Source organism: Carassius auratus, unplaced genomic scaffold (assembly GCF_003368295.1).
Source record: "Carassius auratus strain Wakin unplaced genomic scaffold, ASM336829v1 scaf_tig00039707, whole genome shotgun sequence".
Classification (NCBI taxonomy): Eukaryota; Metazoa; Chordata; class Actinopteri; order Cypriniformes; family Cyprinidae; genus Carassius; species Carassius auratus.
Window position 1 is genome coordinate 25001 of NW_020526534.1, and position 26550 is coordinate 51550.

Genomic DNA, 26550 nt, shown 5'->3' on the forward strand with positions numbered 1-26550 from the left:
CTATGGAATTAATGTCAGAATGTTGTTGTATAATGTTCACATTTATAATATTTACACAAATATCCCTTATAAAATATTTTTTTTATCATATATATTAAATATACTATTTTCAATTTTTTATATATATTCAATTAATGTCATAATAATTAAAATAATGTAAAAAAAAAATTAATGTTTATAAACTTGCTTTTAAAGTAGATTAAACATTTAAAAATAAAATATTGGTGTGGTCAAATGTGGTAAAAGCAAAATGTACTTGAGAGATGCAATATTACAAGTTTTTACAATGTATTCTAAGATTTTTTTTCCATAAAGGATAAATGTTGTTAAATTATGCTATTCTTTATTTTATTCTATTCTGTTTTATTAATTTTTAGATTTTTAAAAGAGGTAGAATGTTTGTAGGATATATATATATATATATATATATATATATATATATATATATATATATATATATATATATTAAATTAATATCAAAATTTTGTAATTAACTAAATATTTGTTGTCTTTCATCTTGCATAATTTTCCAGTATGTAATGTCTGCAATGCATTCTGCAGTTTTAATTTTTTCCATGAAGAATATATGCAGTGCTGCCTTTGAATTTGGTTACCTAAATTTACTCCGATACTGTAAGATAAATATCTCTGTCTTTACTCCTGTAGTTATGCCTGCTTGCTCTTGATGCCTTTAATTGCCGTCTACGTCAGCAGCTCAGTAGATTTCGGAGCGAGTCTGTGTGTCCCGTCGACTCACAAGCTGAGGATCCAGTCAGGATTAGATAACCAATCAGCTGTCAGATCAGACCGTCGCCCCTGTGACCCAGGGCTCACTCATGGGAATCTAGTCAGCTGCTCACACCTCACTGCTGTGCTGAATAGAGCTGTAATCTGATCGCATTTGTGTCCTCTCAGTGTCTCACATGATAAACAAGCCTCCAGTAGCTCGGGACGGCCTGCTGGAACAACAACCAATCCCTGTACTGATAATGCTGCTTATCAATGCACAGCCTGATTGTTTGTGGTCCAGTTTTACTTGTGTTTAGGAAATGCTAATTTTCCGTCCTCCCTTTGCTGCTATTTACAGATTCTAAAAATGAGGCAATGTATAATCAGGAGACTCGGATGCATGAAGACAATGTCAGCTCTGTTACTGAACCATGAGCAAAGTGCATTGTGTTGGGTATTAATGAGCCCTCAGGACCGCACGCGGATTCATTTCACATCTGCGTCATGATAAGAGGTTTATGAAGTGCCACCGCAGAGCTGATTGTTTGTGCACGCTTAAGTGCTTCAAGGTTTTAATATGAATTTACATCCCGTTCTGAAACGTGCCATATTTACAATGGATAATCTCTGAAAGCTCCCCGTATAATCCCGCCAAATATGTTAATTCTGCTGTTTGTCGAGAACCTCAGATTATCTATTTAAATTAAAAATAAGGAATGTTTTAGAGAAGTGCTTCGAGACAACATGATACTGCAATAGCAATGTATTTAATGGCAGTAATTTCACATTTTGGAGTGAAGCAACAATACTGAGTGGGAAATAATATGGGGTGAGCATTTACATTAAAACTTTCATGCATTATCATTTGTGCAAATGGCAGACACTTTCAACCAAAGTGAATTGACTTAATGCAGTCCCTGGGAATCAAACCCATAACACTGGCATTTTTAGCATCTGCATGGGGTCATGACAGTACATGTTAATGCATAAAAATTAATGCATTCATGTTAATGCATAAAAGTACATGTACATTTATGCATTTTATATCAATGCATATACTTTTAAAATTATATGTACTGTTTTGCATCAACATGTTCTTTTATGCATGTAATTTTATGAAATTACATGTAAAAGCAAGGAAGTACATAAATTAATGTTAATGCATAAATGTTAAGTCTCAAGTCTACTTTATTTATTGAGCCTTTTCCACTACAAAGTAGACCAAAGGACTGTACAACAACATAACAGGATGAAGGAAACCAGTATGTTTTCAAGTGAGATTTAAAAACATCAACTGAGGGTGCAGACCTGATGTCAGGTGATATCCACATTCTTAGGCCAGCAACTGAAAATGCACGCTGCCCCTTTGTTTCAGGCGAGTTTTCGGAACTGAGAGCAGTAAGCAGCTGCATTTTGGACCAATTGCAATTTTTAAATAAGAGATTGGCTCACTCCCAAATAAAGTGCATTACAGTAGTCCAAACGGGAGGAGATAAATGCATGAATCACAAGATCTTAAGATCTCAAGATCAGTATCAGACAAAAAGGATTTCATTTTTGCAATACTCCTCGACTGAAAGAAGCATCTTTTTACTTTTTAATCTGATGATCAAACATTAGAGCTGAATCAAAAATTACACCCAGATTTCTTATTTGGGACTGCACATTAGTTGTCCATGTACCTAACACATCGTTTATGTCACAGTCAACCTTATTTGGCCCAAAAAATTTTCATAATTTTATGTTAATGCATAAAAGTACATGCATAATTTTATAAACCATACAAACATTAATGCAAATGCATCAAAGAACACATTTATGTAATTTCATAAAAGTACATGCATAAAAATTACATGCTTTATGGTATAATGCATAAAAGTGCATGCATTATTGTAAATGCATAAAAGTACATGATAATGCATAAGAGTAAATACATTAATAGAACTGCATAAAAGTAAATACATATTGTGTGAGAATCTTTTCTGTGAAGTTTTTTTTTTTGTGTTTGAGTAATTCTCTCTCTCTCTCTCTCTCTCTCTCTCTCTCTCTCTCTCTCTCTCTCTCTCTCTCTCTCTCTCTCTTTCAGATTGATCGGTTGCTCCATGGGGATTCTCCGGTGCTTTCCGTCTGGTTTCTCCTGCTCTTCACCCCTCGGCCTGCCCTCCACCCTCTACAACACCTCCTCCATACAAATCATGAAACTGGTATTAACTGAATGGCAATTGATATGGATTTTTACTGTTTCCAGTAGACAGTAAACACACTTGCACCACACTCACACACACACACACACAATTACATGCACGTCCACCCACACACACACACATACACACACACACACACATACACACACACACTCACACACATCACGTCAGTGGGAGTGACCTCATGGTAGAGTCATATCCTCCCCAACTGTCCGAACCAAATCCCCCAACACGGTCCGTCCCAGAGCTCCTGCAAGCGGCCTTCATCAAACGGCACATTTCGGGATGTTTTACGCTCCTTGAGTCCGATCCACGACAGATTTCCTTTACAGAAGGACGTCCACGAGAAGCGGTGCGTTGCTGTTGGCTTTATTTTTCCTAGATATTTATTTAGTGAATTATTTGCGTGGAGCCACACGTGACCTCTGCTCCGAGTGCATGCGGACGACGATGGCCCCACAGAACACCGAGGCCGACGCTGTGCAGATGCAGGCCGCTGTGGTGACACCTGTGGAGAAACGGGCTGGAGGAGGTGGGGCTAATGGAGTGGGCGGGGCTGGAGGGCGGGATTTGGAGAGTCAGGAGGAGTCGGTCAGCGAGGGATCTATCGACCGCATCCCTCTGCGTCAGTGGGTCATGCACGGCGCTGTCATGTTCGGACGAGAGTTCTGCTACGCCATGGAGACGGCGCTGGTCACACCTGTACTGCTGCAGATAGGTGAGGCAACTGACCACTAACTATTACATTATAATAAACCAGATCATAAAATATGACACAGCCCAGCAGTGACAAGTGCTGATAATAGGAGGATTAAATGCCCATTTATACGTATTAAACATATCAGTTATCAGTAATTAAATGTATATAATTTATTTTCCATTGTTTAAGTACATTTGCATTTAGCTATTTACATCTATAGTAACATATATGCATTTAATATATTATTATATTATAATTTAATGACTGCAATTTTTTTAATACTATATATTTGCTCAAAACCCACTGGATAATTGACAGCTTTGATTAAGGTGTCAGTACATTTTGAAACCGAATCTAATGTTTATATGATGACTAGTTCTGCTATATCTGCTATAAAGATGGAGACACTTGAATGAGCGGTGGACCCACAGACGAACACATCTAGTTGATTAGGTTAACTGTACTAGACATCCCATAATGATCTGAATAATCGGCACAGACATGTAAATCTAATATTAGTGATTGTGCTCTGATTTCTGGCCAGTTTGAATTGTCTTCACTCTCAGTGTTTTTAACAAACAGCCTCTCCAGCTGTCAAAGAAACATCTCTTCATCTCTGAACTCTCTCTCTCTGTCTCTGTCTCTGTCTCTGTGTGTGTGTGTGTGTGTGTGTGTGTGTGTGTGTGTGTGTGTGTGTGTGTGACGTATCATGAGGAAGAGATTAAAGGAGCTGTGGGAAATAGGTTGCATGACTCGTCTGCCAGTTATAGATTATGTAAACGACACCCCAGGCCTTTATATTACTGAAAATATGTCACTTTGTCATGCAAGCAGCTGTGAGCCTGGAGAAGCAGGTTTTGTTCCTCATAGTCATCATGTTTTATTGAAGAAGCCATTTTTGTCAAAACAGGAAGTCCATCTGCCACATTTGCTCATGTGACAACAGTGATTGTTGTGATATGGATTACTTGTATCTACTTCTATACTTTTCAATCTGTTAATAAATAACTTTCTTTGTGTCTTTTCTTCACACTAATAGTAAAAAGTTTGTTATGATTTTTAATAGTTTTAAAATGAAGTCTTTTTTGCTCACCAAGGCTGCACGTAATTGATCGAAAATACAATGAAATCAGACAAATTGTGAAATGTTTTTACAACTTAAAATAACAGTTTTCTGTTAGGATATCTGTTAAAATGTAATTTATTTCTGTGATGCTCCGCTGTATTTTCAGCATCATTCCTCCAGTCTTCAGTGTCACATGATCTTCAGAAATCAGTCTAATATACTGATTTGCTGCAACATTTCTTATTATTATCAAAATAAAAAATGCATGGGAGATGGCACATGCATAAATGCAAATGTAAATATAGAAGACTCTCACTGCTCTTAATTTTAATAACACGTGCATCTCATTTTACTTTGCTTTTTGTTGTTGTATTTTAGTACATTTTGTAACAAGCAATAATGCCCCATTAGATAACATTAGTTAATGCATTGTTAAAGTAATTCATGTTAGCTCAGGTATACTAAATAATATTAACAGATACAACATTTGATGTAGAGGAGTTTTTTTCCTCACCCGATTTGAAGAAGCAGCTCTGCAGTGAATGGGTGCCGTCAGAATGAGAGTCCAAACATCACAATAATCCACATCACTGCAGTCCATCAGTTAATGTCTTGTGAAGTAAAAATCTATGTGTTTCTAATTCATCATTAAGATATTTTAATTTCAAACGACCAAGTCTGGGAAATATATGAGTCCATAATCTCTCATAACAAAACAGTGCTTGATCTGTGCATATTTCTCTCCTGATGCAGATGAGATTACTTTCTTCACTGGAGAAAGCAATATTATGAATAGAGGATGCATATTTTAGCTGGAAGCAGTTAAGCAGTAAAAAATGTCTTGATGATCAATTAGTTTCTTACAAACATGCAGCTTTTGGCTTCACAAGATGTAAATTGATGGACTGATGTAAAAAGATGTAAAAGTGCTGTTTACTTGTGCAGTACTGCTCAAAAGTAGAAAGCTAAGTTTGAAATGAAACACTTTCCCAAAAGGGTAACTGTTGTGTACTTGATTGTCAGTAACTTGATCACTTGGCTCTTGTTGGTGATTATGTAAGCTAATGGTGAGTTCTCCGGGTTTAAAGGGTTAAGTCATCAGGTCAAGGTCAGTTGCGAGTGACTTGATGTTATCATGCGCCACTGATTTCAGAGCCCTGTGTGAGTCTGCGTCTGTGACGATCAGGCACTCGCTGTCCTAACTACAATGGCAACGGATAAGAGGATTTCAGGAGGTTGAGCCGCCCTTGTTCACCAGCCATCAGAGAGTCGTGTGTGTGTGTGTGTGTGTGTGTGTGTGTGTGTGTTTCGTATAATGGGATATATTTAAAGTTCACTAAATTGGTTATGGCTGGATTAGCCACAATACCTCACGGTTAGTTTAGATGCACGAAGCAGTAAATTATACTGTCAGACTGGATGTGGTGCTCAACATGACGACATTAAAGACCAATCCAGATCCAGATGAGCCAAGACATGGACTGTACGCATGTTTACAGTGGTCCCGTATGAATATCAGCCGTTAGCAGTACGTTTCACCGTGAACAGACGCTCATAACAAAGGCCGAGGGAATGCACGGACCGCCGCTGGGTTGGGAACGTGTGACTCAGCGGATTCCGAGGTTCGGGATGAAGCGCAAGCGTTCACGTGTCCCAGAATGCTCAGCTGCTTGGGGGTCAAACCCAGAGCCATGTTGTGTTTTTCTTAGCTAGCGAGAGGCTGGAACGTGTGGAATCGTGAAGGAATTTAGCTTTGTACAGCCTGTGGATTTCATGCATTCCACAGTGATGAGAGAAAAAACACCATGTCAACAAACAAAGCTCATTCCAAAGCATGCAAACGTCCTACACAAGCCACAAAAACTTGTTGAAAATCTCCTAGCTGCGGTAGATCTCGCTTGACGTTTGAAAGTGTATGGAATAGTGTACTTCTGCGCTGTTTGGACTGTACTCCAGTGTGTCCGTATGAATACTTGATGGACTCATGGAGATCCTGCACATTTTAGCCAATGTATAAGGATGTTGTTTTGGTTGCAGACTTTATTTATTCAATAACTAGACATATTTGTTGGTCTAAATGTCAATTAAACAAATATGGCGGAAAATACATACATTTTATACATTTTAGTATAAATAATTTGAAGTATGTATGTGCAAATGTGGATGTAAGTTTGTGTATGTACATAGATTTATTTATTTTATATAAAGAGTAAAACATGTATTAAATGCATTTATATTTCATTTTTAAATGGACATTAACAATTTATCCTCCGACAGATAATCATGAATGTTCATATGAAAATAAAGAACTTATTAATAAATTAATAAATTATTAATAGAATCGAATCTATGAAATGTAACATCACATACTATTACACTAGTGTACTGTATATACTAGCTCACTATAAGCGGCACGCTAGCAATCAATCTCAAGATGGTTATGGTCCAGCAGATGCAGCTCGTGAACCTGCTGTAACTCTGGCCTGCTGCAATGCATCATGGGTATGTCACATCTCACACACAGGGCACAAGTATTCAGCGCACACCTGCACTGTCAGCGCTGTGATCTGTTAATTACAGGTGTTTCTCAGCTGATGTGTGGACTCGTTGTGATGTTTCTGATGTGTACGTGAGCACTACGCAGTGAGGTTGTGACGTGTGATTTCACAGGTCTCTGTTGACTCTATAAATAGCCAAACAATGAGCCCTTTTGGGCTGTTTTTGGTCAGTCTCTGACAGATTGGACTCGAGTTCTCATGACCACTCAGACTCAACAATAGTGAAACTCATTTAGCGTTTTGTTTGAAATGCACGGCATCCTCTGTGAAATATGTGCCCACAAAAGTAGGAAGCAGAGCCGCCCAGGAGATGACCGTAACCACAGGGGTTTCCTAGAGCCAAGAGCAGCGTGACGAATCACACTGAGCCCAGACCAGGAAAAGGAGAGATGTGTGTGTGTGTGTGTGTGTGTGTGCACGTGCGTGTGTGTTTGCATTTGTGTGTATGTGTTAGTTAGTTTGTTTGTGTGTGTGTGCATTTGTGTGTTTACGTATTTGTATGTTTGTGTGTGTGTGTGTGTACTTGTTGTTCTATTCTGGTGGGGACTTAAACCTGAATACACACAGACTCATGGGGACTCGTGTCACGTTTGGGACCTAAATTGAGGTCCCCACGGGTAAACAAGCAAATAAATTACACAGAATGAAGTTTCTTAAAAATCTAAAAATGCAGAAAGTTTCCTGTGAGGGTTAGGTTTAGGGGTAGGGTTGGTGTAGGGCGATAGAAAATACGGTCTGTACAGTATAAAAACCATTACGACTATGGAGAGTCCCCACAAGGATAGCTGACCAGACATGTGTGTGTGTGTGTGTGCGTGTGTGTGTGTGTTTAGCTGTAAGAGTAAAATTGCTCTAGATCTCTTGTATATGCAGTGCAGTGCTGACTTCGACTGTGTGCTGTGTATTGCACTGCTGCAGTGTTACATAACTGAGCTGACTCGCCATCTGTGTGTGTGTGTGTGTGTGTGTGTGTGTTATTAAATCCATGCAGTTTAAATGTCCTTTTAAGAGCTCAAAGACGAGAAAAACAGACCGACATATTAGAGGTCAGTTTCCACCCACTAATGATTAAAACACACAATTTCTCTCTTAACAATACACTGACAACCAGTGCTTAGAAACAACATGGGAACCACACAGAGCACCCTAGTAACTGCATCGCAACATGACATCATCACTCAAAACCATTAACTATTAGCATAGCAGTAAATATTGGTGGCAACTGGCAACCTTTGCATGGATAAACATCACCTTAAGTTGTTTTAGAAAGTTTGTTACTAGCAAAAGTTGATTTATCTTAGTTTTTTCTCAATGTTTGCTGATCTGAGATCAGTGCTGTGAGTCAGTCACCTAGGATTGACGATGCACACTGTCTGTTATTTGTCCAGATCACTATCCTTAACCAGATCCAAACCGCACATCTCTCTCTCACGCTCTTTGATGAATCATTCAAGCTGTTAAGCTACAGTCGGACACGTTGCAATGGAAGAGAATATGAAACCGGCGTGTTAATATTTCATCCTGCCATCTGCTGGTGAATCGGGATCAGAGGTCTGGAGAGATTCAGTTTCTGGTGCTGGATCATGATAGTCCTCATATAGCTTCAGTCAGACTTCGAAAGAAACCATCTGACTGACATGAATAACAAACCACAGTAAGCTTTCTTACTAAGCATATTTTTGAGTGAAACCAGATATAGGGCTGAATCCATTAGTTGACATTATCAACAAATATTTTTGTTGTCGAATAGCCGTTCTCTAATGACCTCATGTAAGGCCTGCTATGACACGGTTTGACCAGTGTGGCGCTGTAGAGCAACACTGTAAGGCCTTGTCCCAAATGAAACACTTCATATGCACTTGCAGTCTTACGGACTTACAATGGCGTCCGTTTCCGCTTGTCTGAGTATACAAGACTGTAGGGTGTCCCACTTGTCATTTTAGCATTTGAAAGGGTGCTCGCGTGAAAGGGTGCTTGCGTTCGCCCCCTTTGCAGCTGCAATGCGCCCTTGATCTGCATTTCTCCCGAGCTGTAACTTTCAGTAGTGATGGAAAGTTCAGATCATTTTACTGTCTCTTTGAATAAAAATAAATTGAACAAACCTTTTCTTTTATTATTTTGTTCATTCCAGCAGAATATAGTTAAAAATGTTACCTTTACCTTTGCATTAATACAACCAATGCATAATAATGAGAAACACAAACGATTATTTTATTGTTTCAGGTTGTTCAGTCTGTTAGTTTCCTACACGTCCCGATCTGTATTGTTCATTCTTTTGTCACATCACAAAAAAGCTAAAATTTGAGACCAGAAATGCATCACGTAACTGTAAGCGTGTTAATTTCTGTATCCATGTGACAAAAGAACGAACCAGTCAGACCCAAAGACTCGAAGAGGTGAACTAATCATTTCTATTTCCTGTGAACAATCAATAGGATGTTGCGCATGCGCAGTCATCACAAAGTCAACGATTCCCTCGCTGAGATGACTTGATCTTCCCGAATTATGAATCAAACTTAACAAATCTTTCAAGAACGACATATTACTATTACTGTTAGCAAACATCCTGATGAGTATGTGAGCAAATGCTGCTCGCTTTTCTCTCTGTAATGAAATAAACACACAACAAACAAGACAGTGGTGAGAAAACAGCAGTTAAGAAAGCATCTGATCTTAGCAATGTGGATGTTTGCACAAGGCCTGCAATCAATGCACTCCAGCTGGTCACGTCATGTTTATTTACAGTATATAAGACTTTATGCAATAGAATACTTTAAAGCAAGCAGCATTACAGTATTAAACATGAATATATGTACACGCTAAAAAAAAATACTGGGCAGTTTCAACCCAACTTTGGGTCAAATATGGACTAACCCAATCATTGGGTTGAATTTTTACATAAAAATTTTAACCCAAAAATTGGGATTTAAATAACCCAGCATTTTTTAGAACGTATGAATGTATAGAATATGTATAAATAGGTTCATGAATTACAAAAGCTGCATAATCGATAGAAGTGTACTGATTAACGGGTTTAATAAAAGACGATTGGTCAAATGATTGTTCTAATAATGTTACGTTTATTGTATTTGGATGTAAAAATGATGACTAATAATGCACATTGATGATGAAGAAGGTATTGGGGGACTGTGTTCTGGCTGTAGAGCGCTGTGCACCTGACACACAGAGAGAGCACAGCACCTGTTTCCTCGCATTGCTTTGCCTTTTGTCCGTTTCTAGACAGTTTCACCTTCCTGACCTTCCTCTTCCTCTTCCTGTCACTCTCACTCTCGGTCCAGATTTCTCTGGTTTGTTTTGGGCAGCAGTGAGCGCTGTGTTGGCAGACTTCTTGTTTTCACAGGAACAGGTTGCTGTAGTGGCAGCAGTGGTGATGGCTGACTAATGAGGGTTTTGTTAGTCTTAGGGTTCATTAGAGGGACCTTGTGGTCAGTGAACTTATTATGACTCTCTCTGTGTGTGTGTGTGTGTGTGTGCACAGATACAGTGTGTCAGAACACCTGATACCTGCATATTACCCACATGGTCAAATGCACAAAGATTTCGGATAAATTGAGAATCACCGGTTTTTTTTTAAATTCTGATGTGTTTATTATTGTAATTTAATTTTGTATTTTTTATGTATTTTTTTCATATGTTTCTTATTTAAACATGAATCATTAATATTAATTATCATATATTATCATTATTATTATTTATATATTATATGTACGTTTATTTTCATTATTTAATTTTTGTTAATAATGTCTTTTATTAATAAACAAATTTATAATGTAATTATTTTTATTTAAATATGATTAATATTAATTCTAAGTGTATTTTTACATTTTATATTATAGATGTGTCCATTACATTACATTATTTACTTGTATTTATAATATAACTATAACTATTTCTTAGTTAAATATTTATTAATAAATAATATTATTAATATATTAATGTAATATTATATGTTTGCATGTATGTTAACTATTATTTAATTTCTTATTTATAAAGTAATTTCATTATGTGTTTAATAGTATTAATAATTAATATTCATTATAAATCTATTAATATTTATTTAGAATTTATATTGTATCTCTATCTATCTGTCTCTCTGTGTGTCTGTTTATGATTATAAAGGTCAGAGGTCAGCAAGTGCATCTTCACATATACTTGCGTCCCTGATTTGAAACGTTTCTATACATATGAATAAAAGCGATTGGGAAATGAGGTCTAGTGTAACTGGCTCTGAATGCATCTAAATGTGTTCCTGTAGCTCAATTGGTAGAGCATTGTGCTAACAAGCGCAAGGTTGGGGGTTCGATTCCCCGGGAACACATGATAGGTAAAAAATTTATAGCCTGAATGCACTGTAAGTCGCTTTGGATAAAAGCGTCTGCTAAATGCATAAATTTAATTTTTAATTTAAATTTAAATTTAAATAATCAGTGAAGGAGGAGTTTTGCCTTTCTCGGTCAACCTGATTTTGACCCTTGACCTCCAAAATCCAGGTACCTTATCCCTAAAACAGGTTATTCCCCGCTGGAAGCAGACTCCGGAGCGTGTTGTTTTGGATGCTGGTTATTGTTGGTTTGTTTCTCTCTCTCTGAGCTTTAGATTTGTGTTTTTCTGTGTCTGGAGAAAAGACTTCCTCTGGTTTGACTCACTCTGCTCTCAGTATTGTTCACCATTTTTGACCTGGTGGGAAACAGAAAGACTCCTGTGATTATTTACTGAAATCTTCCTGTTTGCATGTTTACTTCAAGGAACAAATAACTTGCTTGCATCTGATTCAGATCTGTTTCGGAGGTCTCCGCGTCTCGGTGTTTGTGACTAAATATATAACAACACCTCAACAAACCGGAGGAAGAGGAAGTGGACTGGTGGCACTGCGAGCCGGTTTTCCGGCTGGTTTGTGTTTGTCAGATCCGGTCCTGACTCTGATAAGGCTCTCTTCTCAGGACTCTAGTCTCTAGTTTCCCAGAGGACCGTGAGGTTTTTTCTGAACGTCACACTTTTCACCAGCAGGTGCAGTGGCTCTATTCCAGCTGATTTCTGACAGCAACCGTGAGAACAGTTAGGACTTTATAGTCATTCTTTTTTGTTTTTATACAAAGAATTGTGAGAGATTTATTTTTTTTGTCCAATGGAAAACTTCAGAGGGACATACTTTAAACTACTTTTGAAAACAAGTAGTGTATGCAGTATATGTGTACTGTGCACAGTTAACATATTTTAATAATATGGTAATATTTAAAATTAAAATTTCATTTTATATTGATTATAATATATTACATGTTTATTATTTATATTTATTTTCTTATGTCATTTTAACATATATGTATGTTCTTATTCTTAGTTCTAAATATATTTATACATTTCATATTAGTATATATGCAAATTTATTTTTATTATTTAAATATTGATTTTATTTTTATTTGTCATGTAATGTTATAATGTATATTTATTATTTAAATATTTATCTATAATAATATTCTGAAGATATTCATAAATTTTATATGGGTGTACATGTTATACGGTGTTTTTTTTTAAATAATGCAATTTCATCATAATTCTTAAATGAATATATACATATATACAAAATTCTGTTTACAATGTAATTTCACCATAATTCATTTTCAAATGATTATAAATAAATATTTAAATAAAGAAAAAAAGCTTATTTAATATATTATTAATTTTAAGTAAATATATTTGTTTGTTTATTTTGCATATTTATATTATAAACATACTGTATATTATTTATATATTTATTTTTCATAGTAGTGTCCTGTTCACACTAAAATATTTTAATAAATATTATTTGATAATAGTGAGTGATACAGTTTTGATATTCTGATTTATTTTATTATTTGTTAATTTATTAATTTATTTGAATAAATTCTTAAGTAAATTTATATAATTTATACATTTATATAAATAATAATTAATTATAAACAATTACATGATTGTTATTTATTACAATTTATACATTTTATATAATTTTTATTTGTAGTTTTTTTTCTGTAAGCACTGAATCTTTCATTTTATTCATTTTTTTTTTTTTTTTTTTTTTGTTAAAAAAATATATTTGTCTTACTGGAATCTTGCCTGGAAAGTTACCTGGTTAACTGCTAGTTAACATTTCAAAGTGATTAATTTCAGCTGTAATGTGACTTTGTCTGAAGTGGATGTGCTGTGTGTGTGTGTGTGTGAGTCTTTGGTCTCGGTCTGAACGGCTGATCTGATCTGATCTGATCTGGTTTGCTGTGAATCTGTTCAGGACGTCTCTTGTGTAACTTCAGGAATGTTCTTCTCTGGTGTCCTGTATCTCAGCACCGAACCCGACTCCTCAACGCTTCACGTAACAGACCAGACAGTCTGTGACCTGAGAGTGTGTGTGTGTGTGATAATCCTATTATAGCTCTGGACACACACACACACACACTTGATTGCTGTGAGAGTCTTCTGCCTCTATTTGTGTGAATTATTGTTGCAGTGTCCGTCTCCACATGATCAGTGTCGTCTGAATGAGGCGTTCTGATGCCAGTGATGATCAGTGATGATCAGTAATATTTTTTATTTATATTTTATTTTCATTTTATTTCTTTTATAGAATTTATTTTATTTTACTCATTTTCTATGAGCACTGAATATTTTGTTTTATTTAATTTTTATTTTGTAATTTAATTTTAATTTTGTTTATTTTTTCTAGAATTATTTATTTTACCCGTCTTTTCTGTGAGGACTTGCCTGAATATTTATTTATTTATTTATTTATACTTTACTTTACTTTACTTTACTTGACCCTATTATACTCTAATAAAATGGAAAATATACTAAATAGCATCCTTTTGCCAAGTACTTCACTTGAATAACATATAAATTTGTAAGCTGAATAATTTGATTGGTTGTTTCCAGTCAAATTAATAAAACAAAAGCTCATGTTATAATATATCTAACTAAAATAAAAACAGAGGAACCTCTTACAGAAGAGAGATTTTCCAGTGTTGCACTGTGCTCTTCAAGTTTGTTGTTGTGAAGTGTGTTTCTTCCTGGATCATCACGCAGCAGCTGATGTTGGGAAAGTGTTTGTTGATCAGACTCTGATCCGGGAACAATCAAGCAGTAGTTTGTATTTGTAAGCTGGACGCTTGCTAGGCTTTTAGAGGATTACTTACCCAATAATGATTTGCAGAGCAGCCTAATTGATTGGAATCATGTGGGAGTGAGTCATTTCAACTTTCAACTTTTAAAGCCTGTTATTCTCACAAACAATCTACTTTATAATCTGATCCTATTTCCTTATTGAATCCGGTCATAAGATCATATTTTTGAGTGCCAGCTGTGGCAGACGTCCTGATCTGAAACTTGAGGACCAAAACCTACTGCAATCAGGGCGAAGACATCAGGAAATGTGAACTAGATTAAAAACACACCCAAACACACTTAGGCCTAGATTTATATATTTGAATTGCTTATAGAATTTCCATCCATTTGGATTAATATAATTTTGAACTTTAACTAATAAGGTTAATTTAATGTCCAATTTCTGCATGTCAGATTCCTGGTATATAGTTAATTTTCCCAAGTATTGGTTTGTTATAAATATATTTTTGTGTGTGTTTGTGAGATTCAAACACATAAATCTTAAATTTTAGGCCTAATTTAGTTTTTTTTTTTTCATTGAAGTAGATATGTGATATTTTTGATGAGTGATGTTGAATGTCAGATAATGTTAGCGAAAGCATTAGTATTATCAGAATTGATCAGCTTAGACTGAGTATCAGTTGTTTTGTTTTTTTGCTTGTTTTTTACATTTTAATGATTTGAACTGGTTTTGAAAATGGCTTGTAATGGGTCTTTAATCATATTACTGTTAATGCTCGTTTATGAAAACAATGAATGTACGTAATGCAACCCCAAACTGCTTTTGGAACAGCACTTTGACTGAAGACGTGCAGGAAGTGACATCATACCCGTGTGTGTGTGTGTGGTTCTCAGGTCTTCCAGAGCAATACTACAGCCTGACGTGGTTCCTGAGCCCCATCCTGGGTCTGATCTTCACGCCTCTGATCGGATCGGCCAGTGACCGCTGTACGCTGCGCTGGGGCCGCAGACGGCCCTTCATCCTGGCACTGTGTGTGGGCGTCCTGCTGGGCGTCGCGCTCTTCCTCAACGGCTCGCTGATAGGTGAGCAGCTCTGTCAACCTCAACATGACATCTGTATGACTGTTTACTGTCTCAGTGCATGTTACTGCTCTTAAAGTGAACAATTCATCAGTGCATATTATTCAAAATAAAATCATAATTTCTTATCATCATAACATCTATCTATCTATCTATCTACTTGTCTGTCTGTCTGTCTCTCTGTCTGTCTGTCAGTGTCTCTGTCTGTCTCTCTGTCTGTCTGTCAGTGTCTCTGTCTGTCTCTCTGTCTGTCTGTCTGTCTGTGTCTCTCTCTGTCTGCCTGACTCTGTCTGTCTGTCTCTCTGTCTGCCTGACTCTGTCTGTCTGTCAGTGTCTCTGTCTGCCTGACTCTGTCTGTCTGTCAGTGTCTCTGTCTGTCTCTCTGTCTGTCTGTCTGTCTGTCTGCCTGACTCTGTCTGTCTGTCTCTCTGTCTGCCTGACTCTGTCTGTCTGTCTGTCTTGTCTGTCTCTCTGTCTGTCTCTCTATCTGTCTGTCTGTCTGTCTCTCTGTCTGTCTGACTCTGTCTGTCTGTCTGTCTTGTCTGTCTCTCTGTCTGTCTCTCTGTCTGCCTGACTCTGTCTGTCTGTCTCTCTGTCTGACTCTGTCTGTCTGTCTGTCTGCCTGACTCTGTCTGTCTCTCTGTCTGTCTGTCTGCCTGACTCTGTCTGTCTGTCTCTCTGTCTGACTCTGTCTGTCTGTCTGTCTGCCTGACTCTGTCTGTCTCTCTGTCTGTCTGTCTGCCTGACTCTGTCTCTATCTGCCTGACTCTGTCTGTCTGTCTGTCTGTGTCTCTCTCTGTCTGTCTGCCTGACTCTGTCTGTCTCTGTCTGTCTGTCTGTCTCTGTCTGTCTGTTACTGGTCTTAGTAAAGCTTTAGATTCAACATGAAATCGAAATCACCATTTAATGTCAGTGATTCATTAGTGCATGATATGTTGTATTATGTTATGTTATTGTTAATTTATTGTTTTTTATCCTTGTTTATACTTTTGCTATTTCATTCTAATTATTTTCTTTCTATATGTTCAAACTTTTGTGTTTCATTTATTTGTTTAATTATTTATCCTTCTAAATATTTCTAAATATGAACTTTTCTTTTTTTTTTTTTTTATCATTCTCCAAACTTTAGCTTTTTTCTAAACTGAAAGATAACTTTTCTAATTTTACTTATTTAGCCTGTAAACTTTTCTAGTTACTTTTTTCTAAATGTAAAGTTAATGTTTATTTATTTGTTAATGTAACCTTCTATATACTTTTGCTATTTATTTCTAAATGTTAAGTTTAGAAACTTTTATTTCCAAAATATCAAAACTTTTAAAGTTAACATTAAATCAAAATGACCATTTACTTCATACATGTTTCTGGTATTATTTGCACAATATTTAATAAAAAATAAAATATGCCTTTATTACATAATAATAAATACGCAATAGTCAAACATCTTTTACATTTCAGAGAGAAATGGCATGCAAACAACAGTTCATGTTGACTTTCTTTGAGAAAACCTGTCTGGCATGCTGTGTTTTTGAAGGGGAGATGTTAGTGGAGCTGATTTTTACAGAAATGCTCCTGTTCTTGGCACAGAACACGAGAAAATGTTCTCACAGACACATTTCTATCAGAGAGCAGAAGTGAAACATACATACACTGTGTGTGTGTGTGTGTGTGTGTCAGCATGAACTCCGTCGGTCTCTATGACATGGGAAAGGACTAGGAACCAGTTCACAGGGAACCATTTCCTGTTGTGCCCTTTTTTTACCTTTCATTGCCTATCTGGAACAGCTTCCTGTCTCCGTGGCTAGCTAGCTGCGCGCCGACTGCATTGTCAGGAAGAAAGCGTAATACTCAGCCTCCTGCTGACACGACACATAGCTATGAGTCTGTGTCTGTTTTTACAGATTTATTCACTAAACATTAGAACCGTGTTTAAAAATACTGCATCAGTACATTTCTTTATATGGTGTTCTAAGAGTTTTTTGTTGAGATTTTGATTTTATTATATCTGTAATGTTTAATTTTATTGTAGCATTCAATGAAGATTTATAATTCATTTTATTTTATTCGTATTATAATTTTTATATTTTTATCATATTATAAAAGTGTCATTTTATTTTTTTGTATTTTCTTTTAATTTATTTTACATTTTAAGAAATATTTTTCTTAAAAGATACGTTTTACTTATTTTTATTTTTTTTTATAAAATGCTTTATTTTATTTTTTATTTTTATTTGTGGTGGTAATATATTCTGGATTTTGCCAGGATGTTTTATTTTTATGAATTTTTTTTTTTTTTTTTTACTGTTGCACTAACATGATGCTTAAAATGTGTGTTCTGTGGGGTTCTTTTCCTAATTTTATAATTGACCAGGCAAAAATCAATCACAAGTAACAACACATCTGTCCTCAGTGAGGAATCGTTTATGAATGAAATCATTAGATATTTTAAAGTTTGATATTTTGGGTTAGGGGCTCATTCAGATCATTGTGAGTAGTAGAAACAACACACATTAAACATGTTTCTCCTTTGAGCTCAGACTGTAGAAACACACACGCTACTGGAACCCTGGAAAAACCCTAAAATTAGCCTGAACAATCAATACATGTCTGTGTATCTGTGTATTTACTCACACACACATGTACAGCACAATGGCTCATGGGAGGACCCAAGGTCAGGACACATATGCATTATGGGATGTTTGAGTTCCCAGAGGCCTGTGTGCTGAATATATGCTGAAAGTCTATATGAAATATTGATGAATGGTAAATTTGCACTCCCTCCGGAGCATAGAAGCAGTGAGTGATGACGTGTCATCTGCTGTATGTTTGCATTGTTTGTTGATATTTTAGCCTTCGTAGAGCTCCCATCATTCAGTGCATTGACCACTCTATGTGTCTGTCTAACTTACGTGATAAACTATCAATTTCTGTTGATTTCTGATGACCTTTGACCTATAAAAATGGGTAATCATTTATGCATGACGGGGGATTATAGAAGTAACATTTCATAAAAAGTGGGTACTTTAAAAACCTAATGTTTTTTTGCTATTTTCAAAATCATTTGTATGAATATTAATATATTTGACATGTTTCAGACACATTATATAATTGTTTTTTTTAATCCAAAACTTAATTTCTTAATCAAAACTTAATAATCCAAAAGAAAATACAGTTGTTTGAAAAATGACTTTTATCTTCAATAATATGACATTAGTATTGTTTGCTTGTTTAATTGTTTCCTTTTTTAGTCAAATAATTCTATTAAAGAATATAAAACTTGTATTGAATAAAACCAGCATTTAAAAATGTTGGCAATTTTGAAAATGCTTTCGATCATCATTTAAATCCTTAACATTTAAATCCTTTTCAAACTGTTTTTTTTTTAATCATTTATAAAATATTATAGTATTTATTGATATTTTGAAGCTTTTAAATTTCCAAAATTTGATTTTAGTTTTGTTTTTTAGTTTTGTTAGATACTTTAAAATTTTCCAGTTTTTTTTTAAATATATACATACAGCTTTATTTACGGTTTTAGTAATCTGAGTAATTAAAATTATTTATGTTTTTAATTTATATGCACTATGTATACGCATGCACACACACACACACTAACTTTTTTTTTCTCCAAATGAACCAGAAAACTATTAAAAGTCTCTATATAACAGAATGGTAATCTCTTCTAGTAGATGACCGGTTCGTGTGTGTCTGTCTGTCTCAGGTCTTGCTTTAGGAGACGTGCCAAATAACCAGCCGATAGGAATCGTGATGACCGTTTTGGGGGTGGTGGTGCTGGATTTCTGTGCGGATGCGACGGAGGGTCCCATACGAGCGTATCTGCTGGATGTGGCCGACACTGAGGAACAGGACATGGCCCTCAACATCCACGCCTTCTCTGCAGGTGCAGCCTTGCTTCAGTCTTACATCACGACATGAACCGCTTGAAGAAGTCACATTCACTCTGCTGAGAAATGCAGTTGCCACTCTATTTTGTGTTTAAACACACTTTTCCATTCAGTTCGTGACTGTCAGCTAAAGTCTATGACTCAATTCAGGTCAAAAATTATATTTTTTGTTGTTGTTGTTTTTTTACTGTACATCTACACATTTTTAAATCAAGATATATTTACTTAAGATTACTTTTTCTTACTTGTTTTAGTCGTAAACTCGTGTAATTTTAATAGATTTCAAGTCATTTATTTCCCAGGCAGAGGTACAGCATATTGAACTTAGAATTTTTAATATTTATGCTGGAAAATAGGAAAGAACACTAGATAAGAAATAATTTTCCTGTATATAAGTAAGTCTATGCTTTATTCAGAAAGTAAGGTTAATTCAAAGAATTATTTTTCATACCTCATTGACAGATTTTTCTCTTGTTTTATGCATAAACACAACTCCATCTTGATTTAAGAGTGTTTAGATGTTTATACTTTAAGATTTCTTATCAATTTTTTATTTAATTTTTCAGAATAAATATATTTATTGCAGTGTATTTTGTAGTACAAAAATCTAAATATTCTTAAATCAATATACATTTCCTTGAGAAACAAAATTACCTTTTATTTATTTTATTTTTATTTTATTTATGTAAGTTTGTGCTTAAAACTAAACAAAAATGTTATGGGGTATGGGGTAAATTTTTTTTTGGACTTACTCATTGACATTTTTTCTTTTCTTGTTTTTTTTTTTAAGTTACATTTCCAAATATTTTTTTTTATTTTTTTTATCAGTGACATCAGATATTATAGTATAGTAATATTCCTTCACAAGAAAATGCATCTTAAATGTAAAATTCTAAAATATTTGTATAATTTTTTTTATGGATTAATGGAAAATAAGACCAAAACTAAATAAATTCGCTTATCAAGAAGTCAGAAGCTTTATTATTGCATAGATGTCCATATAGAATGAGTGCTAAACTGTGCATGTTGTGTTTAAGGGCTCGGAGGGGCGGTTGGTTATGCCCTCGGGGGTCTTGACTGGACGCACACATTCTTGGGTCGAACCTTCAAGTCTCAAGAACAAATTCTGTTCCTGTTCGCCACGGTTCTGTTCACCGTTTCTGTGGCTCTGCACCTGTTCAGCATCGAGGAGCAGCAGTTCAGCCCTCAACAGGACCGTCTGGATGAAGAGGCAGAAACCGAATCCACTGTTAAAATCCCAGCGCACCAACCCCAGCTCGAAATGATCCATGAAGAAGAGTCTTACGAGCATTACGACCTCTACTCGGACCGGCGATCAGAGCGAGAGCTGGACATGGACTCTTTAGACGTCGACATCGTTCGAAGTAAAAGTGACTCTGTTTTGGCGATGGCTGACGCCACGCTGGACCACCACGACATGCTGTTTCTGCGTGAAATCGAGCCGTCGATCTTCCAAGATCGCATTTCTTCCTATCATGGGTCGCTGCCACGGCGCAGCAGCAGTGTAGATAGTCAAGAGTTCCTGCGCGGGAAATTCAGCCGACTGTCTGCGTTTCTGCAGCAGACCGAACGTGACGGAGAAGAAGCTCTGCTTAACAGTCAGCTCAACCAATCCAAAGCACCCAACGGACATACGACGGACCTCAACGGCCACGGGCCGCCCAGTATCAAACCCTCCAGCACCAACGCATCCATGCGCCACAGACGTCACACTTTCTACCGACAGTCGTCCTGCACCTTCTCCTACTACGGCCGGGTCGGATCCCACCGCTACCGTTACCGGCGTGCCAACGCTGCGTTCCTCATCAAACCGTCCCGCAGCATGAACGACATCTACGAGATAGAGAAGCGGCAGAAACAGAGGAAAGGACAGAGAACGAGGCACCAGAGCGGGAACACCAACTCCAGCGGGGACACGGAGAGCGAGGAGGGCGAGACCGAGACCACCGTCCTTCTGCTCTGGATGTCCATGCTGAAGATGCCCAAAGAGCTGTTGAGACTGTGCGTGTGTCATCTGGTCACGTGGTTCTCCGTCATCGCAGAGGCCGTGTTTTACACCGACTTCATGGGGCAGGTCATCTATGAAGGCGACCCAACGGTGAGCAATGCATTGCTTTTTTTAATGCATCTAAAGTTACTTACGTTGCATTCAGGTTAACACATTTGAACAAGTTATGCATGCCCTGGGAATTGAACCCACAACCTTAGCACTCCTAATGCCATGCTTTACTGTTTGAGCGATGATAACATAGAAAAGCATGCCTGTAGCTCAAACAGTAGAACATGGTGCATTGGCATTGCAGAGGTTGTAGGTTCGATTCCCAGGAAATGCACAAACTGTTCTAATGTACAACTTCAGTGCCTACAATGTAAGCTAAGCATAAGAAATCTTTCAACCTAAATTATATTTTTATTGTCATGTATCCATGAGGGCAACTTAACAATGAAAGGAGCATTGCTTTTTGAAGAGCATTCAGTGCATTTAAGGTACACATACATTTGATCAGTTCATGCATACCTTGGGAATCGAACCCACAACCTTGGCATCGTTAGAGCCGTGCTCTATTATTTGAGCTATTATAATGTAGAAACGCATCCTGTAGGTCAAACAGTAGAGCGCGGTGCTAATACCAAATCCAAGGCTATAGGTTCGATTCTCAAGAGAATACATGAAGTGATCCAATGTACAACTTGAATGAAATTTAAGTCGCTTTAGATAAGTCTCTGCCAAGTGCATTAAATAATACAATAAGACCTTCTTTATATCAAGAAACATAAAAGACACATAACGTTTGCTTCAAAAAAGCATTGTGATAAGATCATAACACTAGTATAGACAAATTGAGTACTACGTATAGATCTGTTTAGGAAAAAGATCAAAATTTGAGCTGTCAATCTCTCAAAATCTTTTCAGAAATCTCTCGTTCAGTTAAAATCATTAACATTTGCATGCATGCTTTTATCTTAAGCAACATGGGACAGAAGAACAAAAGAAATTTGTGTAAGAGTCACAAAATATTCATAATACACCATGCTAGGTTTATCAGCCAAACAATAATCTATTTATGTATTTAAATAAAGGCTGATTTTAATCTTTAATCTTTTAAATGTAAAATTCAAATAAATAATGGTATAATAAAAACGAATTAAAACTTAAGAAAATGAAATATTATACTTGTTTACATGCATGTCATGTAACTATTAAGCAACATTAGAGAACCATGAACATGCGAATGTGTTGAAATATTAAATTGAAATCTTAAGTGGTACTTTTATATATTTTAGTCATCAGTATTTATTTATTTTGGCAATCCCTGATTTAGACAGATGTCAGAAGTTGGCCGACTTTTGTTTTTCGAAGATATAACATGATTAAAATGTTTTGGGGAGCTCTTACTCTTGCATAAAGTGTAAGATTGTGTGCTTTCCCTGCCGTCCAGTTCTTACCCTAAATCCTGAAGTGTGTCCCTGTAGGCTCCGCTGAACTCCACCGCCCTTCATAACTACCACAGAGGGGTTCAGATGGGCTGCTGGGGGCTGGTGATCTACGCCACCACCGCCGCCATCTGTTCAGGTGCGTATCCTGAATCTAGAGAGGCGACCGTCTGATCTGTTCAAGTGTGTTTCTTCATCTCAATCTCTTTTGTGAATGTAGCTGTACTGCAGAAGTACCTGGATAACTTTGGCCTCAGCATAAAGGTGATCTACATCCTGGGCACTCTGGGCTTCGCCATCGGTACGGCCGTCATGGCCATCTTCCCCAACGTCTACGTCTCAATGGTGATGATCAGCAGCATGGGCATCATCTCCATGAGCATCTCGTACTGTCCGTACGCTCTGCTGGGCCAGTATCACGATAATAAAGAGGTCAGAGGCTCTTCATTCATCTCTGTGAGACTGTAATCCTGCCGTATTAAATCTGATCGCAGCACTAATCCTAATCTTTGTCCTCACTGACTCTCACAGCTCAGATTTTAACAGGCATTACAATGTCATCAAATCACTTTTAGGTGTAAAGAACAGTGGAAGGAGCTGACTTGACTACATTGTTTAGTATCATGACAATAATTTAGTTGTTTTTTAATTTATGTTAGGAACAGCAGTAGGATAGGATTGTGGGGAAAAAACACTGTGCACACAAACAAACCGAACTAGTAGAGCTTTAAATTCTAAATTAATTAATTTTATTATAAAAAAAAAAAATCTAAATTCATTTTATATATGTATATATTTTACATTTAACAAACCAAACGGAAATCTGTTCCCGAGCAAATTGAATAGGCTTTACTGAGAATACGAATTCATTTTATTTTACTTTGTAATCAATAAAAATATTTTTAAAATACAATATTTATATATATATTAGTATTTAATCTGTTTGAAATTAAAAGCACATCTCTATAAATAAAAATATGTCTGTGTCCTGTGCATGAGGAAACTGAATAGTTTGTGCGGCGGTTTCTGATTATTTTTATTTGATTGTTTATTAAATACAAAATACATTATTTTTTAGTCAATATTTAATCTAGATTTAAAGTTTTTAATTTAAAATATATTTATTCAGAAAGAAATTTAAACTTTAATCACTATACATAAACATTTCTGCGTCCTGATCACAAGGTCTATGAAATGTCAACGAATTGTCCATTTAAATAGGTTTAAATTAAAACAGTACAACAAATTCAACAGTGATGCATACTTTTAATGAGACTATATCAAAAATAATTTTACAGTAATGTTACGGTGTGTATATATATTTTTAATATCTAAATATTTAAAAAAATAAATATAAAAAGTAGTGTTTAATTGTTATAAAAATGTATTTCTGATACATTTTAGCGAAATGGTTTCATAGTGTAATACATTTGTTTTGCTGCTTGTCTCAAAATAAACCGACTTCTTAGAGAAACTCATGCAATGCGTGGTAAGTTTTGGCAGACCAATATTTCCTCACAAGTTGTTATTTATATACGGTTGTCACATTACTCATTGTGGTAATGTTTTATTGTTAATACTCTAGGTCTTAAACAGATTTCTGGGCTGAGATCTCCTAGGATAGAGAGCAGTGTCTTGGACACTGATATGTGACCGATGTGTTCTTGCTGTTTGCAGTACGTCCAGCACAGCCCCGGCAACTCCAAGCGAGGTTTCGGGATCGACTGCGCCATCCTGTCGTGTCAGGTGTACATCTCTCAGATCCTGGTGGCGTCTGCGCTGGGTGCCGTGGTGGACGCGGTGGGCAGCGTGCGGGTCATTCCCATGGTGGCCTCCGGCGGCTCCTTCCTGGGCTTCCTGTCCGCCTCCTTCCTCGTCATCTACCCGGGCTCCGGCGGAGAGGCTGAGCAGACGCGGGCGCTGACGTCCCCCAATAACAACGGCGTGACTGAGAAGCCCAGCTTCCTCAAGCTCACACGCAAAGGCGGAGCCACCACCACCTGCAAAGTGGAGTGTGAATCCACGCTGTGAAAGCCATCGGATGACGGCGAACATCTAATGCCGAGTTCACACTGCAGCATTTTAGACACGAAGTTCACTCCCAGACAGGCTTTGCAAAATCAATTGCCCAAAATCGGAGGTGGTCGTTCAAGCAAGTGACAATTATCAAAGATGCAATCAGAGAATCGCAGACGCCCGTGAAATATTTAACATGCTACACTAGGGTTGCACGAGTAATCGAATGTGATAGTCATTAGTAGTAAATCTCCAGCACGTGCTTTCAGATGGAGTGGCATTTAATACACAGAGCCGTAATATTGCATTCATCACCGCAGATGATTTAATCACGCGATAATGAAATCAAAGTTATCATTTGTGATAATAAAAGCTGTTTGCAGTGAACTACGGCTCTTTGTAGTTAATGCTGCTCCATCTGAAAACACGTGAAAATACCACATTCAATACCAGGATTTTAATCCAAACTCACTTCATAACGTCCGTCGAGTGTTTGAAAGAAATCTCGACGCAATAGAAGAAACATTTTTGGTTCCACAAAGAACCATTCAGTCAAAGGTTCTCGCTTTCTTTCCTTTTTATAATCTGAAGAACCTTCTCTTGCCACAAAGAACCTTTTGTGAAACAGAAAGGAACTATGGGAGACAAAGAAGGTTCTTCTCATGGCATCGAGAAGCACTTATTTTTAAGAGTGTAAATATCGAGATCTATGAAATGAGTTCTGACTTAATAATATATCAACGGTGACGTACAGCCAATGAGAGAGCAGGATACAGGGCAGGGAGGAGTTATGAACATTAAATGTAGTTCTGAGATTCTTTCTAATATTGAAGTCATGCAGATTGTAACCTCCTGTCACCGGTCCATCGTGCAGTGTGAAAGCAACAGTGATCCAGTCAGTGTGAACTCGGCATAACATTCCCCACGCGTTTCTTCACTCACTGAAGGCTCAGTTGTGTTGTTTTGTTGGACTGTCCGTCTTTGGCCTGGTGTTGTGGGTCTCAGGGCTGCATCTCAGGGCCACCAGGGGGCGACTCTGGGCTGAACTCTTCAGGAGAGAGAGAGAGAGAGAGAGAGAGAGAGAGAGAGAGAGAGAGAGGCTTGGCTGGGTCTCTCTCTCTCTCAATCACATGCTCTTCACTTGCACACTTCCACTCGAAGCTCATCCTCATCAAATCTAATATAGAGAATCTTTAATATAAGTTAATGGCTCGAAAACTTGATCCTTTCCTATTTTTTAAACAGAGGACATTATGATTACCAAAAGTTGCCCAGTGCAATAATAATATCTGTTTCATTGTGAAGGCTTTATTTTAGTCGTGTTATGCTGGTGAAAGGGTGAATCTCACGAATAAACGTCATATTTCATATCTCACAGAAAATATTGAAAATTCTACTTGCATTTGCAGAAAATTATGGATTTTTTTGGAACTGAATTTCGAAATTATTTTCATGACAATCCTTGCTGGCAATGGAAACAAAAAAAAGAAGTGTTTTTTTATCAAACAAATTAACATTAAAAAAAAAACATTTACATAAAAAATGTTACATATTTAATCAGCTAGAAAATGAAATTGCAATGCCTATAAATAAAGTCTATAATCATAAACAATAGGAAATGCATTAGTCACATGATCTAGGAAATTGTAATTTAAAATTTGCATACATTAAAAGCAGTAAAACAATACTACCATTATAGAATACATTCACATTGTACTCTACAAACTGT

General features: G+C 36.6%; 1 protein-coding gene across 2 annotated transcripts in view; it reads left to right on the forward strand.

Moving 5' to 3' along the window:
- LOC113084125 (solute carrier family 45 member 4-like) overlaps nt 1-26248 on the forward strand; it is a 47180-nt gene extending 20932 nt beyond the window's left edge. The window contains exons 3-9 of one of the 2 annotated variants that reach the window (XM_026254773.1): nt 2816-3651; nt 15262-15450; nt 19166-19345; nt 20387-21468; nt 22845-22944; nt 23026-23237; nt 24483-26248. In XM_026254773.1, coding sequence (XP_026110558.1) covers nt 3372-3651; nt 15262-15450; nt 19166-19345; nt 20387-21468; nt 22845-22944; nt 23026-23237; nt 24483-24836 — 2397 coding nt within the window. In that variant the 5' untranslated portion in view covers nt 2816-3371 and the 3' untranslated portion in view covers nt 24837-26248. The remainder of the gene's footprint in view (nt 1-2815; nt 3652-15261; nt 15451-19165; nt 19346-20386; nt 21469-22844; nt 22945-23025; nt 23238-24482) is intronic. The other variant, XM_026254775.1, reaches the window with a different exon arrangement.
- Nucleotides 26249-26550: the final 302 nt, after the last annotated feature.